Source organism: Takifugu rubripes, chromosome 5 (assembly GCF_901000725.2).
Source record: "Takifugu rubripes chromosome 5, fTakRub1.2, whole genome shotgun sequence".
Lineage (NCBI taxonomy): Eukaryota > Metazoa > Chordata > Actinopteri > Tetraodontiformes > Tetraodontidae > Takifugu > Takifugu rubripes.
In genome coordinates, this window is record NC_042289.1 from 11,099,469 (window position 1) to 11,119,372 (window position 19,904).

A 19,904-nucleotide genomic window follows, 5' to 3' on the forward strand; every position below is an offset into this window, starting at 1 on the left:
ATTATGTTTACTCGTGAATCTACATATGTGTGTGGCATCAGTACTTATACAAAGTACGATGTATAACCTTAGTTAATAATTCTTTTTTATTATTACATTATAATAATTATGCTATTATAATTTTTTGTAAATTGCCTCTTGTTGGATAGGTGTTCTTATTTTTCAGACTTTTCCTTGTTTTGTTTTTCTAAACGTTTAATACCTATTGTGGACTGATGTGAGGGTTGCGTGTTTCTGCGTGCGTGTGTGTTCCACCGGGATTTGCTCCTGTCAAGTATTTGGCATGTTGTCCTCCAACTGCATTCAAAGGAGAGAAGATCTAGCTCAGGATGTCCTGATGGGAAGCCAGACTGACTCCTTGCACTTGTTGCATTGCACTAATAAAGACAATCTACCTTATGCATCCATGTCTAAACCTGACACTGCCCATATAATCCGTGTTCTGTCAAGACAATGCATGCATTGTATATGATAAAACATACCTCTAGTGCAACACAATTTGTAAAATAACTCATAATTTGCGAAAGTAAAGGCACAGACAGCACCACAATAATACAATACAGATCCTCAAGGGTGGCTTTGTCGTTGAAAAGGTGAATAACACCGTCTTTTGTGTCAGTTAAATACGGTTGCTTGCAACTGTATTGAGGGAAAAACGTGATTAAATGTATGGTAAATGTAATGTAAACAACGGCCTGTCATCCGCAGGCGGGCGGGCTCGTGCACGCCGTGGTCGCACGCGCTTCCCTCGGACATCGACGGAACAGGCAGAGAAGCTGCTGCTGCGTTCGGAAAATGGCCGACAGGTTTTCTCGGTTCAACGAAGAGCGTGATTTCCAGGTAATAGCAGTGCGAGGAGCGGTCGTCTTACCATGTGTTGGCGTCGTGCACACGGGAAGGTGGGAAATAAAGCTACCGACGACCAAGGATTGTAACAAACTGTGTGCGGGTTCGTTTTAAGGGTGTTTTGCTAACGCCGCAATGTAGCTAGGCCAATGCTAACAAATTCGTCCACTGCGGATCCTTGGAATTTAACTTGACCCTGCGTCTGCTTGGTTATATTTCACACATAGCATACGGTATCTTTTGTACATGTTATCTATACCAGGTAACCACGCCGATGCGACAACTACGCAAATAATGACTCTAAAGCTGCTCGTTTGTGACCTTGGGGAGGCTTGTTATTTATCGACATATGCTAACGATTGCGAGTTAGCTAGCAGGTAGCTAATTTGTACGCACATTATGCAGATGTAGCAAAAATGGCTGGATCGTTTGACAACTGAAGCACAGATCGGTTTGCAGAGCAATCGAAATGTGTTCATAATGTATTCGCTAAGTCCTGTTAAGACTTTGAATTTACCGTTTTGTATCTCGTGTTTATTTTTTTATTTTCTAAACGAAAATAAATCAGTTACACTATATAAATTCTCTTATTTTTCCATTATTGTTTTATATATTTTGAGTCAAACGTATTCTTATAAGAAAAATGCACAATACAAGCTTCTTCATTTTTCTGTTGGCGATTTTAGACCGCACCCCATCTGCCCAAACTAGATTGCAAAATACCAGAAATTCCTATTAGTTCCTTTCCTCAGATTTCCGTGAAACACTCAGCAGCCACATTTCCTAAACTAAAGTCTTGAATCGCTTTAAATCCATGTTTCTTTAGCAGTCCAAAAACTTTAGTTTGTGATTGTCAGCCCGAGTCATTGTCTTTGATTATTAGCTTATCTTCTCTCTAAGTTTTGGAATTAAATGGATGTCATATATGTTGTTTCACTATATATATATATGTCATTCTGGGCATATATATAATTACTCCCATTCTATATTTTTAGCAGCACAACAGTGAGAGCAGAGATATTCTGGTTTATACCTTTTTTAGAATAAAAAGACTCATGAGTATTTTGGTTAGCCATTATTATTATTATAGCATTTAATTGCATTTGTCCCTGCACTAAATGAAATGACACCATCCCAGTCGTCTATATGTGCTTTCTGTGGGCTGAATGAGGCTGTTGAGAACAACGCTGGCACAGCACAGTGGCGCTCTGTTTGTGGGCATTCTCATTTCGACCGTCTCCCTTCTGGTCCCACGTACCAGAGTCTGCTGCCCAGCAACAGGATCCAGGAGACCTAGGAGGATTTCCACTGGCATGAGCAGCAGAACCAGACCTGTCACGTTGCACAAATGCGCGGGACAACTCGGAGATGTTCGTCGTTTGCCTGCATAATTCCTGTTTATTGTGCATCTAGGAAATATCCCAAATGTGGTTGTATGATTTCAAGTTGGGGGAAACAGACTGTAGACGGCTGCAGTCGTTGTTTTTGTGCTTTATGGAAAGATTGACAGATGAATAATGTGTGTCACCCAGGCTGGGAATCACTTTGACCAGTATGAAGAGGGCCAGCTGGAGCTGGAGCAGGCGTCCTTGGACAAGCCCATCGAACCGGTAAGACTGCACCCGTCATCCGGCATCATTGGACCAGCTGTGAGAGTGGATGATTGGTCCAGACAGGAATTAGAAGCACACTTTTGACTCCATTTCTGTCTTCCATCTAGATGCATCCAGTGTTTGGTTTTTTAAAGCCATTTTGCCACCTAACTGATAGAATCATGCCCATTAACTCCTAACATCTCCCCGGCCTACTCCATTTTGTGTATGCTAGTGAAGAGGATAAAATACATTCTAGCCGTTCCTATTTAACATAGAGATAACAGTTTTTTAATCAGTTTTCATCTCTCCAGAGTTACTCTGAGACACTCTAAGGCCATGGCCTGGATCAAGCACTGTTAAAGGCCTTTTTCTGACACATCTGCGTGACCCCATACTGATCCCCAGACCACTCTACCGTGGTTACACTTGTGTGGTGCTTTAAACAGAACGTCAGGTCATAATGCACTCTTTTAAAAACCCGTTCAAAAGAACTAACACCCCTTTAACGGTGGATCAGGTTAACGTAACGTGTGCAGTGCTTCTTCCACTCCATCTACAGAACGAGCACACATACTGTGTTAGACGGTGCGAATGGAGACGTGTTTGACTGAGTGTTGTGTTTGTGCAGCTTCAACTGTCAATATTAGTTTATAGTGTTGATGTCTCAGGACGGTTATCTTATTGTACACAACTTGGGGTGTTCGACATTTCTCTCCTGCAGCAAATTGGCCCCTATTAGCTAAGCAGCAATGACCCGGTTTGTATTTGCACGCTCTGCTTTCTTAATCCTATCTTTAGGGTCCTTGTAACGCTTCTCTCTATCTGTCTCTGTCTCTCTCTCCTTCCCTGACCGCTCTCAGCTCACATCTGTTGTCTTTCTGCCTCTCCCGCTCCCTCCCTACTACACAGTGATTCGGTGTACAGTACCCTCTGTCATTCTGTGCTGGCATGGTGCTTGTGCAACTGGGATTGCATTTTTCGCTGAAGAGGCACATGGATAATAGCGCAGGCAGCTCTTCTCTTCCTCTGTCCCTCTTTCCCTTCTCTTCTGTCTCTGAAGAACTGTGGCGAGCAGGCCCGACCCCTCCCTCTGACCCCCCCCCCACATCACAGCAGTGTCCTTCCCTTGGCTGGATAAAGATGCCAATAATGTTGGAAACTTAACTTCTCAATTAGTTGAATAGGTTCTTGTTGAACTAAACTCAGCGTGCAGGTATCTCGAGACATTCTACCATTAAATTCACACGGCTATAACAAACTTGATGTTACCTCGGCAAAAAACATGAATCTGTGGGGCAAATCAGCCTAATCTTATTCCAAAGGGAGGGGTGAATGATCTCTGAATCTACCAAAAACAACAGTTTATACATTTGTTTTTCAGCGTTGGAAAAATCGAAGAATTCCCGATTGGTGGCCTGCTCTCCTGGCTTTAGTGGCTCTTTTGCTCCTGCGCTATTATTTGTGGAGGGGCACTGGGGGCTGTGCTGCAGCTTTAAACATTCCTCTACCAAAACGTTCTCATCGGGGGTGCCATGGGCTGTCACCACATTACCATCTATAATGGTATTAAACAGATAAATCACTATACACTGATGAGACTCAACTGATGCTCCTGGACGCACACTATGAAACCAAGTTGTTTGCGCCCTGTTTTGTCCTGCGCTGTGCAAACAACTTGAATTTTGGGTTTTTCCGACTCGGAGCTGTTCCCAAAGCTTCAGCGCTGCTTCTCGGAGCCCCTCCCCTGCCACCTAACTGTGTGTGATCTATAGGCAGCTAGAGGTCTGTGGTACTTCATTGGGATCTTTTTCTGTCTTTGCTGTTTTTCTCTAACATTGTTTTGCCATTGCATGTATTAACCTGTTAGCATTTAGTACCTTCTCTGGTGACACTCTGCCCTGGTTACTAACGACAGTTTTCCTCCCACATTCATTTCCTCCATTCCCCCCCCAGTCCCTCAAACCTCCTCTCCTTCCTAACCCTGTCCCTGTACGATATGCAGCGGGCAACCTCAGAGCCACAGACAGTCCAAACACACGTGACATTTAAGAAAAGCCTCTTGGCGAAGACCACTGAAGGCTAGTTAATGAACCACGTTTTGTTTTAGTACAGGTACTAGATCCATAAAGGCCACAATAACATTTTCCTGAAATAAACGAGCATAAAAAGAAAAGATGCAGCATCAAATAGTGTAGCTTTCTCCAGAAACAGATGCTTTTAATGCCAGGAGTCCAGAAGCCTCTCAAAACCCAGTCAGAATGTGTCACAGTCCTTACAGACCACTGTGAACCCATTAGCTCATCAGTGTCATTTTTTAACATCACTTTGATAAATTTGCAGTTTTTCTGATTTGAGCCTTCAGGATGCAAAGGTAAGTATTTTATTTTGAATTATTCTCTTTCCCGTTTATATAAGTGGGACTCTGCATCTGGTATTTTGTCCTATTAATGAGGAGCATCTTTAAACACACGCAGCAGCACCCAGCCTGTGTTTAATCACATCTCCACTGCAGGACGATGAGCAGTAATGTGAAGAACAGTAAATCCAAGAGTTTAAAAGAACTCTGCACCACATCCGCACCTTCACTAGGGCACAAGTGTAATAATTAAAGGTTGACACTGTGTTAGCTACCCGCTGACACCCAGGCAGGGACAACAACAACAGCAACCTGAACCGTTGCCCAGGCAGAAGCATTAATGTTCCTGAGTCTTCTGAGGTCTCTTAGTGGGGTCCCCTGCATATCACAGCCTTGATCCATATCTTTTTCCATGCGCTGTGTCAGTGACGACACAGCACATGCTGATAAGCAACACCCCTTCCTCTCCAGCACTTTTGTTTTGGATAACACATATTTTCTTTCTCTTGTATGAAGTCAGTTGGTGGATTTATTGACATGCTTACCTTTTCTGTTTGTTCACAGCATTATGTTACTTAGCAGAGAGATTTGCATTTTTAAGAAGTAGAGAAGCTAGCAGAACTGCAGTTATAAGCGTTTGGCCCATTTCTTACGTTGTGTCACGTGTGACTGTTTTTTTGACAGCCCAGTATTTTAAAGCCAGGTTCGTATGGAAATGCCTTCACTCCACTTGCACTGCTGTTGGACTCGCCGTCGTTGCTTCCATCCATCTGTCTATTCTTTTGGTGCACTCATCCGATGTTCAACATGCAGGTCGCCCTCATCTCCGTCCTCCAAACCTTCCGGAATAATCTCTTGATGTCAGCCTCTCTGACAACAGCCTCCTCCATTCTGCCCTTACTAATGTATTTAATCTTTACATATCCCTTGGATATAGAAAGGGATCTATCAAGGGATAGTCAGTGAGTGGTATCACCAACAGTAATACAGGGGTGTTGACTGGGTAGAGAAGGAATGGGGGGATATTGAATCCACTTAAATCCACTCACTGCAGCCGTGAGCCCCCGAATTCTGTCTGGGATGTCCTGAAACTGTTTGATAGGTAGAGTTTCAGTTTCCCCACAAACGTCACTGCGGGCAGAGGATGGCACCGGCGTTCTCAAAGATTACCCCAAACGAGCCCGTGCGGACGGAGATGCGGTGCACGCTGCGTGTGACTGCTACACCCCTTCACATGCACTACCCCATATTAGTCCAACTTGATTCTACTTCCCTCCAAACTCACTAACACCATGGCTCAGCTTGCTCTGCTCCGTCTCATCTCCCAACTCTCTCTCTCTTGTCAAAGAGAACCAATCGACCCTTCTGAGCCATAACCTCCCTCCTCCTGCCTGATCCACTTTGAGGCTAACCCAGTTGGACTTTTGTTAACCCCACCATCCACTCCCAGCTCACCCGTGTATGTCGACTATTCACTGCGCACTACTAACACCGACGATGCTTTTTGTTAAGTCCTTTAGCAAAAAGCTGCATGCTGGTTTACCCTCATCCTCTTCACTCTTTGTTTGTGAAAGTTGTTGTAAATCTTCTTGTGATTATAAATATGATTTGTTTGATTTGTCTGTTTTGGTAGAATGCAGCACTCTGGTGAATGTTAGATAAGCCTGGAACCGTTATAATCACAACAGAAAACACTGCTTCTTAAGAAATCCCATTATTTCTTTGTGCTTGGGGATGTCCTGTAGTGTGTAGTGGTGGGACGCTCCTGCATTTTCACCTAATGTTGTTTTTGTTTTCCTCGCTGACTCATATTAGCAGTACACCGGTCTTAAACATTCCGTCCCAGCGTATACTCGGAACTTCTGTTGGGTATGTTCTTGCAGCCCTTTCGACTCTCTCGATTTGATTATCGGCCGCCTGCCGTTTCCTCCTGGACAAAAAAAACGATCCTGTTTGAAATTGATTTGTGATTTAGTCTGCAGCATTAACGGTGGTTAACAAAATCATTGGGCGTCAGAGAATAATTGGAGGAAACCAAGCTGTTGATAAAAACAAATGCCGGGAGAATCGTGCAAAAACACACACACCAGCTCAGCCCAGTATACAGTATCTAACGGGATTACGTGCATACCCACATACCCCTGTACACATGCGTAATCTGTCCACCCTGGGCCTTGTAATGGTAATCCAAGGTCCACTTTCTCCACTTCTGTCTTTTTGGCTGTGTTTATTTGTGACAGCTGCATATGTTTCATGGTGCTCCCTTTGTCATGGTTATGGAATCACAGCAAGCTTGGAGATTCTAGTTCTTGTTTTGTTAATGCAAGATTTCCATACCTGTTTTCTGTCTCCTTTAAATATGTACTGAAATGGTGCTTTGTAGTGGTTCATACATGTATGTGTGTGGTACATATAGTGCCCTGCTGTTTCCTGACTCTTCAGTTAGCCCACATTAGTGTAAGATATAGAAAGGAATTAAACCACACTACTCTAGTTTGATATTCACTAATATCCAGGCTACACATAACCTGATATACATTCATATCTCCAGTTTTCTCCCGTCTGCCCTGCCCCTTATAGCTCCTTACCGTTCCTTTTTGGCTGACAGACACTGATGCTATGTGATTAAGGTGACGTGGATGATGATACCGATGACGATCGTGACAATGGTGGTGGTGGTGGTTGTTGTTGAAAGTGTGATCCGAATGTTGTGTTTAGCTTGTCTGGATTTGAAGTACCTGAGAACAAGGAAAAGCTCCTCTTATTATTGGAATATTTTTGGTTTTTTTCTCCTCTTCTTTCTGTTAGGATAACATCGGGCACCGGTTGCTTCAGAAACATGGCTGGAAGTCGGGGCAAGGCCTTGGAAAAACCATGCAGGGTAAGACTTGTCGCTTTATTAAATGTTCAGTGTGTGTGTGGGTGGTAAACACTCAGTACTCTATAATCCTTTACACCCCCCCCCTCCCCCCCTTACAGGGTTTTTCTTTTTGTGGCACAATTTTTTCTTTTGTCATCCTTTTTGGTCACTCGCTTCGTGTTTGTCTTTGAAGAAACTTTTTTTGACGGGGGTGTCAAACACAATTCACTTTCTAATAGTTTTCCTGATGCTGTTTGATGGTGTTCCTTAGACTGAAAGGTGCAGCACACCTACGGATCTCAGCAGCGCCACAGACGCCTACAGACGGTTCACATCTGACAGCTTTGGCAATCCTGTTTGTGTTGCCACGGGTGCATGTTTGGTGCTGCAACTCTGTTGTAGAAAGAAAAAGAGGCAGACTTCATTAGCCCCGTAGAGGGACATTACATATATTACTCACCTCTGTTGTAAGAGGTGTGTGCTGTATCTGTGCCGTCCTTTGTGTGTTCGGTGGGCCAATTTATGGTTTCAGGTTTTTAGTGTGCATGTGTATAGAGAAGTGTTAACTGCAGTTGTAAAGAGGGACATCAACAAAAGACCTAGACCTGACTGCAACAGGCTGCTCTTTTCTTTATTGCTAATCAGGTGAAGTCCCGAAGCAGTTTGATGGTTCCGCTGGAGGTACCACTGGCATCAGGACCGGTGTTGGGAGGGAGTGCATTCCTGGGCATTATTACTCATATTAGATCCAATCAGATCAAATGGCACTCTCTGTTGCTATAACATCAATTAGATTGCTTTTCTGACCCAAGTCCATGATGAATGTTGCAATGGGAATTATATATTGTTTGTTAAGGAAGGATGGAACAATCGGAAATTAGGAACATTTTTATAGTGGCTCACTACTGTCAAATAATACATATTGAAATTTGAGCTGACAGCTGAAACTCTTACCTCCATCTTCTGAAATACACGTCTGACAGGAGAAGAAAAACTAAAATAATTGATGTATCTCATTGCCAGCTCTTACAGCATGGTGGTCTGAGAGCTAATGATATATATATATATATGCCTCATCGTATGTATCTGCTCCCATGTCTGCATCCCTTTAAAGAGCTTGAGTATGTTGTTTGAAACACCGGTGTGATAAATGTCTGAGCTGCCCTGCGGCTGCCTAGCATCGCTTTTCCATGTGCTTGTAAGGTTCTCTGCGTGTCACTCGTCTAAATCTTTGTTTTTATCTTTGTTTTCCCCAACTGTGAGTTCTAATATATCGTTTAGGCTCAGTACTATCGTAGTGGGAGTTAATTGTGCACTTGTTTGATACTGGGTTTATTGACGAGTGTGTTGTCAGGAACTGTGGAAGAGAGTGTATGTGTGTGTGTGTGTGTGTGTGTGTGTGTAATGTGTGCCAGGACCCCACTGGTTCCATCAGATTTCTGAACGAACTCATGACACCAATGCAAACATACGTCTCATTGAAATCTGCTGTAATTGTGTGATCTCACTGCTCTGTCCTGTCATCTGAACCAGAAGATGTGGTTTTTTCAATTTGAATTGAAACCTGTGTCCCTTTTTTATTTTTTTTCCACTGTATTGACTTTGTTCTTATTCTTCTTTTTGTCCTTTTTGCCCTTTTTAGGTAAGGTTTGTTGGATCCCTTCTTTTATGTCAGTATGCGTGTGTGTGTGTGTGCGTGTGTGTGGGTGTGTTTTCTTTCTCCCACTTTGCAGTTGACTTCAGTGTAACACCCCTCTTAAAAGTGTACCATAGGCTAATGGACTCTGTCAGCTTCCTCCTCTTTGCTCTGTAATCACTGCTAGGGGTCGACCGATATGGTTTGTCAGGGCCAATGCTGTAATTAAGCATTTAATGAGGCTGATGTCCATTTAGCTGTGTTTGCATTTTAGTGAAAGATATTAGGCCAGGCAGCAATTTGATTTTAAAGTTGTATACAAGATACTGTAAAATAGATCCTTTAACACTCAATACTAAAAAAGAAAGTATTCCATAATTGCCTCTTGTTGATTACACAAGAATTCTGCTAAAGAGAAGCCTTTGCACAGAACTAGAGAATTAATTAATTAGCTTGTGTAGATATGCGTTGCACAATTGAGTGATAACACTCCAATAAATAGTTGTTAAAAGAAGACAAAACATCCAGTCAAATTAAGTCAGTAAACGATCCTGTGATTTTATTTATTTAAAAAAAATTCGAACCCTGCAAAATTACAACATGAAGATTGTGGAGGAAAAGCTCAGTTGAATGATGTTTGTAAATGTTTTGACATTTTCAGTGGTATAACTTGGAAACCTTAGTAATTACTCAGTAGTGTCTAACAAAGTGTAAGAAGATGGTTAGAGAATCCAAGGTTCAAGCACCAAAGATATATTTTTTATTGATTTTACTTATGTGTGTTGTATGAAACAGGGACAAATTTCGAGGCCCCGATGATTGACCTTGTTCTGTCGACCCCTAATGACTAAACCTTCATTTGAATGTAAAGCGGTTTGATTTGAACCAAGTACAGCGACATTTGAAATCAGGTTAGACACAGTAAGTTCTGATTCCATCACATCCATTAGATTCATCATCAGTCAGTGTGTGTTAGGTTGTTTTTCTCTGAGATTGTGTTGGCTGCTGTTGGGTATCAGATTGGCTGTTACCACGGCTCAGTCTTTGAATGGCTTGCAGAGTAGAATTTTTTTCTTCCTTCTGCTTGTTTGCCTGTTTCTACTACTTCAGAACCTGTGAAAGTTGTCCGTCTGTGTGTCCATAATGTGGGAATGTATGGACGAGTGTGTGTGTGTGTGTGAAACTGACTGGGCCACAGAGTCGACTTACAGGGAAAACCTCACCACCTTTCAACATCCTGAATGTCACTGTCCCTATGGTTACAAGCTTCCAGCCTCCCCCGTTTCTCTGCCCGGCATGTTTGTTCTGGAGGTTCACCTCTGCTTGCCTCAAACTGTCATACTCGCCTGGGGCTTTAAGCAGTGTTGGAGGCCTCATAATTGGCTGCCATTTCCAAAGGATTCACTGAAACCTACAACTCCAAATTGCTGTTAAAAATGGTAAAATTGCTTCTGTACAACCATACATGGACTTGCCCAAGCCACTCTAAGCACTGCTCAAAGCCTGGCCGACTCTCCTCAGATATAATTCATGTGTGGTGTCCTGTTTACTGGCGTCGAGCAAATCCCTACATAGGCTTGCTGGCTGTTGGCGAGCAGGGGAATGAGACTCTCGGGGGTATTTGCTAACTGGGCTGAACAAAGCTCAAAGGGGGGGAAATGGTGGTGGTCCCTAACCACATCTGTCAGGCTGGATGAATGACCCTGGTCTCGGCAAAGGTAACACTTTAAGGTTTCATTTTTGACTGTTTTATCTTTTTTTTTTTTAACTGAGTACATTTCACCAAGTACGCTGGGTGGAAATCAGGCTGAGAATGCTGCATTGGAAAATGCCTGGCTAGGGGCCTTGGGACTGGGACTAGTGGTTGGGGGAGAGTGGTGAAAGGGAATCCCTGTAAGCATCAAGCCCTGAGTGAAGGGATGAAGGGATTGGGGTGACACACTGTAATCCTCCCCCCCCCGTATCTCACACAGACACTCCTAACCCCACCCTCCCTTCTCTTTGTTCCTCAATCTTCCTGCTTAACCAATTGGTGTTTCTTTTTTACAGCGATTTGATCCTGCCCATGTTGTGCTGATGGTAAACTTAGTGGTAAATGTTATTTTAATCCCCCAATTGATTTTTTTTCCTTTATTTTTATTGTTATTTCAAATTTTGTTTTTGATTTCTCCCATGTTTATTTTCCTCTCATCAGAGCACCAATGCTACATAGGCTTAAAATTCTCTGTATTAGAATTCATTCTGCTGCTTGGATATTATCATGCATATGTATTATTCTTAGAACATTGTCATTTTGTTTGTTTTCAGTTTTTTTCACTGTGATTCACACACCATTCGATTTAGCTGCACATTGTTTTCGTGTGGTCCCTTTATTTTCCACTGGAATGGGTAATGTGGAAGTATTGTCACTGTGTTCAGAGTTTGGTGATAATTTGGGATGACTGTAACCATGCATTATTCTTCTGTACCTGACTAATGACTCCAGTGAGACAGACCACTGCAGTGGTTGGCTAGTCTTTCCTTTCAGGCATTTCTCTCATTCCTTTTTGGCCAACAGTGTCAGGAGGAAAAATAATGTACCCCTACTTCTAAGTTTGAGAGTCTTGTGAAATATTTTCACTCTGCTGTCATTTTCCCTAGAATAAGGCCTGCACAGTCATCTGCTTTCAATTATTTCATAATAATTTTAGCTGGCTTAACCGTCCAACACTGCAGTGGGAGTCTGAGCAGGCCATTATGTTAGAGTTCCCATGCATCTCTGATTTCAGAATGAACATGTCATTGGGCTGTGATGACTACATTTTCCTCAAGTAAATCAGAGAAAAGAAACAAACAGATGTTACCTTCCTGTATAAAGAAGGGTCAGAATGTATCGGGAAGGAATCAGACAAAACATTTATTTATCATGCTCCCTATATGTCAATGTTAAATGCCCTTTGTCAGTCTTTTGCCTGTGTAAAGAAACATTGACATCAAACCTTTTTAAAACCACACTCGGCACATATACCTTAAAGTTGAAATCAAAACGATTGCAGTTCTTCCATATGCCCAATGGTATGCATACAAATAGGATTGATGGGGAAAAAAACCCAAATATGTTGGAGAAAAAAACTGAAACCAAACTGAAGTGATAATAACTATAAATCAGATCAATTGTCATATCTGGCTGGCAGGAGCAGCAGATTAGTTCAAATTCTTCTTCTGGCTTTTGTGTTGAGAACCCGTCTGTCTATCTGCCTGTCTATCTGTCTGTCCCCCCTTATTTCTCTTTACTCATACCCATGTTTTGACAGGTAAGTATTCCCATCCCTTGCACTTTCACCATGGCGATACCTGGCCTTCGATGTCACTCTGCTGTAGTTCAGTGCTTGTGTCCTTTTTAATTTTACTCTTGTCTTTCTCTCTGCTTTGTTTGGCTGATTATGAGTGGATTAAGCAATTCTGTGTCAAATCTCCAAAGTAGTTTTGATTTTAATATATTTTATATATTCGATATATTTTGTTGTTTTTGGTTGGTTTGTTTATTTTCCTACTGTTAATTTACTTTCTGAGCTAGCTCTTTTCACAGCTTACATAACATGTTTTCAAGGGAAAAGGGGCGATATTTCAGCTGTCACTGTAGTGCTCGGGGTGAGGAGAGGGGTTTATCTTCAGAAAATTAAAAAGGGCTTGCAAAGGTCATTCAGTAAAGGTGATGACCTTGGGAGGAGTTTTCTAGCCCTCAGAGTAGATTATTTAGCTTGATACACTCTATAAAAACCTGGTCTCTGAAATGGCTGTGTCCTTGATAAACTAGACACTCTGGTCTAGCAGGACTCTAGCGATGGAAGTGGAACAGAACTTCTTAGGTCTTGTGCTGAAAAACTCAAAGGATCTTTGGTTTATTGAATTCACCCAAATTATAATAACTGCTCTGTTAGATTGCAATGTGCAGCCCAGTCATATGCAACAGAAGGACCAAAGTAATTGGTCTATAGCTCATGTGGCTGCAGTAAGCTGTGAGAATAGCTGGTCTTTGGTTCACTGTAGCTTTCTGGTCTCTGCACTTAAGGCAAAAATCTCTAACCTCAGCACCCAATGCTCTAAAAGAAGGCTGTCTTCGAGCTGGCCCCATTTCTCCCCATTTAAACACTCATCTTGTCAACTCTGTCTCTCTTCCCTCAGGACGCACTGACCCTGTGCCCATCATCCTCAAATATGATGTCATGGGGATGGGACGGATGGAGATGGAGGTATTGAACTCTGTCTAGTTTCTAGATATGGATGCATGCATTCATTGGTTTTGTGATTTGTAGATAGACTAACTTTTAATAATGACTGACTAAAATTGTTTCATTTTTTGAAAGCGTTTAATGCTGTTTTATTAGATGGACTATGCTGAAGATGCCACAGAGAAGAGAAGAGTACTTGAAGTGGAAAAAGAGGACACAGAAGAACTACGGCAAAAATATAAGGTGAGGCTCCTTGTTTAGAGATATTTTGATTATGACTTTTGTCGTAGGCTATGTAAAACCTGGCTCTTGATAGATCTAACAATGATACAAGATTTTATCCTTTGTTTCATTGTACATTTCCTTGCAACAGGACCAAATGGAAAAGGAGAAAGCTATTGCGAAAGCTCTGGAAGATCTGAGAGCCAATTTCTACTGCGAGCTTTGTGACAAACAGTACACCAAACACCAGGAATTTGACAACCACATAAACTCTTACGACCATGCTCACAAGCAGGTACTTTCTATAAAAAATATGTTTGCGATTATGAATATAAAATGTGTTTTTTTTTTGAGGGGGGAAATGCAAGAGTGTGTGTGTGTGTGTGTTGGCGCTCTGATTTTTACCCACATCTTGTGTTTATGTCATCCAGAGGCTGAAAGAACTGAAGCAGAGAGAGTTTGCTCGTAATGTGTCATCACGCTCACGCAAGGGTGGAAAGAAGCAAGAAAAGATGCTGCGTAGATTGCATGAGCTTGCTGAACAGAGGAAACAATTTGACTGGTAAGATTTCGCTCCGGGGGAGCCCCCTTCTGGTTATATTATGTAATGCATCTGCTAGTGTCGGAGGTGTTTTAGAAAGATGATTGATGAAGCCATTGTTTTAAGTCAAGCTTCTTAAAACGCTCATGTTTCCTGCCTTATAGCGTTCTCCCACTTTCACAAATAGAAAACCTTTTAATAATGTTTTGTTGTTGCTACGTCAGCACTCCAGGAAGTGGCCCCATGTTCAAGACTACTACAGTGGCTTTAGACGGAGAGAAGATGGAAGAGAATGACAGCGTGGTCTCTGAAAATACTGCTTTGACAGAAGTTTCTGTCGACGTATCGATGGCAGATAAAATTGGGCAAGGCTCTCCAAAGCCAAGTCAAGCCATCAGCTTTTCTTTTGGAAAAAACGCCCCTTCCTCCTCCCCCCCAGCCCAAAGTGGTGGATCTAAAGTCAGCGTGTCCTTCTCATTTGCCAAAAAAGCCCCAGTTAAGCTTGAGACAGTGGCAGCGGTGTTTGCTGATCATGGAGAGGAAGCTATGGAGGAAGAAGATGGCCAGGAGGGAGAAAAGCCTGGAGGGCAAGAGGAGACACCTAGCTGCAACACAGAAAGCCCCACAGGAGGGGAAGTAGTTGAGGCTGTGCAAATGGAAGCACCAGAAGAGACGCAACAGGCTGATGATGGAGGCTCTTTAGCCTCTACCCTAAACAAACTGAAGATGATGATGAAAAAAGATGAAGGATGCGTTGGCCAGGAGCCTCAGTACTATCATTATGTTCCTCCAGCTCACTGTCGGGTGAAACCTCACTTCCAGTTTTTGCTCTTTAGGAAGGCCACTGATGAGGGTCAGGGCAAAGATGAAGAGGAGGAGGAGGAGGAGGAGGAGGAAGATGGACTAGATGACAAAAAGGTTGAAGATAGTCCTGAGCAGATTGAGGCTGACGTTACAGAGAGCAACACTGAAAAAGAGCTGGATAATGTTCCCCCTGCCCTTGAGCCAGAGTTAACACTGAAAGTAGAAACAGAGGAACCTTCTTCGTGTCAGGCATCAGACGCCCCTGGTGAGATAACTGCTTTTCCTGAAAAAGTAGAAAGCACACCGGAGGTTGAGGATTGCAGCTTGGGTCCGAAGATCGCGACTGGTCCCTTTTTTCCAGTGCTGGGCAAAGATGACAGCACCACCCTGCAGTGGCCTTCAGAGCTCCTTGAGTTTACAAAAGCTCAACCTTCCTTATCCTATAGTTGTAATCCCTTATATTTTGACTTCAAGCTGTCTCGCAATAAAGGTGTACGTGGAAGGAACTTATCAAAGTCCTCTAAGCCTTGTGAAGAGTCTGATGACAAGCGACAGGAAGCCAGTGCTTCTAAAACCGAAGGAGACCGGTCTTCCGTGCCCGAGGCCAGCTCCGTCAAGGAAAAAGAGGAGTTAAAGGGAGAGCCTAGTCAATCAGACAAGGACGAAGAAAAGCATCCAACTGGCAATAGTGCCAAGAAAAAGAAGAAAAAGAAAAAGCACAAGAAGACTGCAAAGCATTCAAAACGTAAAGCAAAGGAAAAGGGAGTCAAAGAGGATGCAGAGGGAGGAGCTGAGCAGGCTCAGGAGAAGCCTAAAAAGAAAAAAAAACATAAAAGGAAAAAGAGTAAAAACAAAGTTCCTGACAAAAATGAGACAAGTGATGAAAAGGCAAAACAAAAGCCAGAAGATAAACCTATTCCCGGCCCCGTGTCGCCTGCAGGAGGAGGGGCTTCAGGCGTAGAACTTGGGAAAAGGAAGCGAGTAACAAAGGAAGTGCCTTATAAGCCTGGAGCTGATGAAGGAGGGACCAGCAAAGGCAACGACAAGGCCAGGTCCAATGAGGAACACACCGGCACCAAGCGACAGAAAACCGACTCCAGTGTATCTCAAAGTGCCTCCTGTTCCAGCTCAGCCCAAAAGAGTCCTGGTCCCGGTCGACCTCCCAGTAGTGAGAGTGAAGAAGAAGGAGGTTCTAAGCCACAAAAATCCCGTCATCATAGGTCAAGTCCTCGGGAACAACGTCGCAACCACAGCGAGGAATCGGGGCGGTCCCACAGTCACTCTTCAAGGCGAGGGGAGCGACGGGGCAGCAGTCGTCGCCATCACCGTGGTCAAACCTCCCGCAGTCGTTCATACTCCAGCAGCTCCGAGCGCTCCTCTGCAGGAAGCAGCGCCTACAGCTACCGCAGCCGCAGCTACTCGGACAGTTACAGCGGTTACAGCACAGAGGGCCGAAGGCGGCGGCGCTCCAAACATTCATCAGATTCCGAATACGAACGCAGGGAAAGCAGAGGCCGGAGACGATCCAGGAGACACGAGTATTCTTCTTCCTCCTCCGAAGACTCTCGCTCGCGTTCCCGCAGCTACAGCCGGAGGAAGAGACACCGGCGGCATCACAGGAGCAGCTCCAGAAGCTCGAGCAGCTGGAGCCGCAGCACCAGCGCGAGATCGTGGAGGCGCAGCTACAGCCGAAGCCACAGCTCCGCCAGTCGCTCATCCAGCTCCACCAAAGACTCTCCTCGCAGACGCGGCCAGAGGAGCCGGGGAGACAGTGAGACCAAACGCAGGGACTTCAACCGCTCTCGCATCTACCGCTCCCAGTCTCCCCGCTCGTCTTCATCACGAGGCCTTAACCGTAACACCCACTCATCCGGCTCGCAGTCGCTGAGGCCCGGGGGTTCACGGGACACTGAACACAAACCCACTCTTACTGCACGCCAGTTGTTGGAGAAGGTTCAGTCTAAAAAGTCCTCAGATGACTCTGCCACAGGAACAAAATCTGGGGTTAAAATTAAAGACCCACCACAGGGTTATTTTGGTCCCAAACTACCTCCAACCCTTGGAAGCAAAGCCATGCTGCCACTCTTTGGCAAGCTCCAGGCAGGAAAGAAACCAGTGATTCCCCTCACAAGAACTAGTGAAAGTGAAAAGCTCGGAGCAGGAAAGGGCTCTGAAGCTGAAGCAGAGGTCATCTTGGTAGAGCCTATAAGGGAGTTCCCCCCTCCCCCACCACCACCAGCTCCACCAGTGCAGAAGATAGAAGAGGCTTCACCAAGCACGGTGGTTCAAGAGGAGACCTCGCAGCCTGTTACAGAAGTCCAGGACCCCCAAGAATCCCAACCCTCGTTTGAACAAGAGGCTTCCATGATGATGCCCCAATATCAAGGAGAGGTAGGACAGGATCTCTCTCAGAACACCATACTGGAGGCCTACGTGCCAGACATGCAGCAGCAGGCTCCAATGCATGGATACCCTGCTTACCCGCCACCAAACCTAGAGGAGGATGGCATGGAGGCAGAGGAAGATGGGTTAGCTCCTTTGGAGAGCCAGCCCATCACATTCACCCCAGAGGAGATGGAGAAATACAGCAAACTGCAGCAAGCTGCACAACAGCACATTCAGCAGCAGCTTTTGGCCAAGCAGGTTAAGACGTTTCCCTCCGCCGCAGCAGCCGCCGCCGCTGCGGCCGCCGCCGCCGCTGCCAATTTGGCTCCGGCTCCCCCTCCCCCCACCCTGCAGCAGATCCACATCCAACAGCCGACCGTGTCTGTCGCCTCCGGCACATCGATCACTACCGTGCAGCACGCCATTCTGCAGCACCACGCAGCGACCGCTGCAGCGATGGGCATCCACCCACACGCCCACCACCCACACCACGCACACGCTCAGCTGGCCCAGGTGCACCATATTCCTCAGCACCACCTTACCCCCATCTCCCTGTCTCCGCTGGGCCACTCTCTTGGCCACTCTCTGGGTCACTCACTGGGACATGCTGGGCTGATCCAAGCTCACCCAACAGCCTTCCTCTCTGGTCAGCCGATACATATTATCCCAGCGTCTGCCCTGCACCACACCCCCTTGGCTCTCCACCACGTACCACACGCAGCCCTCTACCCTACGCTGCTAACATCCCGGCCTTCACAGGCGGCTGCAGCAGCAGCTCTGCAGCTTCATCCACTTCTACACCCAATCTTCTCAGGACAGGACCTCCAGCACCCTCCTAACCACGGCTCTTGAGTAGTGACACAAGTAGTTCAGCATCCGATCACTGGAAAAAAGATTTTGTCAAAATATCATGGTCATTTCGGACAAAGTCCTTTCACATATGCGCTCAGAAGATCTCTGAACATCAGATTGAGAATTTCACATGTGCGGCACTTATCAGGAGAGTCTCTGCTGTAAGCACATTTACAGCTTGTTAAGCTACTCTAGAGGTAAATGTATTGCTCTACGTGTTGTAAGTAATCACGCACAGCTAAAATGCCCTGTTTCTCCTTCATTTTTCTGACCATTTTTGCTAAAATTTCTTAAACTGTCCAGTTGATGGTGATCATCCATGCGCCAGTTAGCAGCGTGCTGTGCAGAGGTTCTCCTGCTGTATTCAAACACCCACATTTTGGACCAGGGAGCTGGCAAAATAAAATCATAGCCCTGCAGCTCTTCTGGACAGTATTCTGATTAAGTCAGATTATGGAAAAGACGCTTATACGCTCCCAATAAAGTATATTTTAACGAGTCGGAAAGTGCTGCCAACGTTAGCCACAAAGTGGCTGGATTATGTTCAGGATTAAACTACCATTATTCAGTCTTAAAATCTTTGTCCAGTGTTTCTCAAGGCAGTGGTTTATATGTCACCTTGAGCCTGGTGCATCATCCATTTATTTTTGAGGATTCGATGAAATCACCTGATTTTTGAATATCCATATTCTTGTCTGCCCGGCTCATGGGGGGTTGTGGCAGCCAAACACTGACAAAGGCCGGAACTAGAAGTAGAATTGCATTTAGAGGAATTGCCCATTGTCCTAATGAACAGTTTCCATTTTGTAACCTTCAGAAACAAAAGTATTTCATAAATTCTGATACTCGACTTCCAGTTATTGGACTGACGCTTTTCATTTGTAATGCTGATTAATTGTACATATGTAACATCGTGTAATGTGAAGAATCCCACCAATGTTGACCATACAAGAGTGACAGCCCCCCCCCCCCCCCCCCCCCCCACCTACATGGGGGCAGCCGTGCTGTGTGGGATTTATGTCCCTGATGCTTTGACTCCTGTTCCCCGTGCTGAGGGTCTGTCGGAACTAATTGCACTGAAACTTGTATATTAATGGTGTGATTGCATCATGTAACAAGATTGTAGTATACTGCAATATTTTTGTTTTTAATTTATTTTCTAAAATGCTCTTCAGAAGAAGGGCAGTGTTTTGCTTTGGAGTCATTTTTGTAAATAACTGCTGTAGATTTAGCCTATTAACATTCTATAGGTCTAAGATTGAAATTTGGGGAAGGAGGTTTGGTTGAAGGTGAAGTATTTTATCATGACTGTCTTGTTTACCCTGATGGGGACGGGCTGGGATGGCAAAGTAATAATAAACGATCATACAGTAGCAACTCTGTATTTTTAAAAACAATAAAATGTTTGAGTTCACGTGTCTGCTGAGTCAATGGGTTGGGGAAAAATGATGAAAACATCGCGTAAGGAACCACTAGATGGCGCCCTAGTTAACTCAGTTGGCTGCATGATGGACCTGACATCGATACTTCACCTAGCAAATGTTACCAAAGCAAAATCGGCTTGAAGAAACCTGGTTTAAAGGGAGTTAGTGAAGA

The 19,904-nt window shown here is 44.4% G+C and overlaps 1 protein-coding gene across 14 annotated transcripts; it reads left to right on the top strand.

Moving 5' to 3' along the window:
- The first annotated feature begins 694 nt into the window (after window positions 1-694).
- On the top strand, window positions 695-19,722 carry gpatch8 (G patch domain containing 8). 14 transcript variants are annotated; one of them, XM_029835885.1, is made up of 11 exons: window positions 768-840; window positions 2,379-2,456; window positions 3,163-3,198; window positions 5,482-7,678; window positions 10,089-10,204; window positions 11,343-11,384; window positions 13,458-13,525; window positions 13,661-13,747; window positions 13,878-14,021; window positions 14,158-14,288; window positions 14,492-19,722. In XM_029835885.1, the coding sequence occupies exons 7-11, from the start codon at window positions 13,499-13,501 to the stop codon at window positions 18,306-18,308; spliced, it is 4,206 nt and encodes a 1,401-aa protein (XP_029691745.1). In that variant the 5' UTR covers window positions 768-840; window positions 2,379-2,456; window positions 3,163-3,198; window positions 5,482-7,678; window positions 10,089-10,204; window positions 11,343-11,384; window positions 13,458-13,498; the 3' UTR covers window positions 18,309-19,722. The 14 variants fall into 14 exon arrangements, with proteins under 14 accessions (XP_003964916.2, XP_029691745.1, XP_029691741.1 ...); XM_029835881.1 differs by having other exon boundaries at window positions 5,482-5,500; window positions 7,606-7,678; window positions 9,300-11,384; XM_029835883.1 differs by having other exon boundaries at window positions 5,482-5,500; window positions 7,606-7,678; window positions 10,089-11,384.
- Window positions 19,723-19,904: the final 182 nt, after the last annotated feature.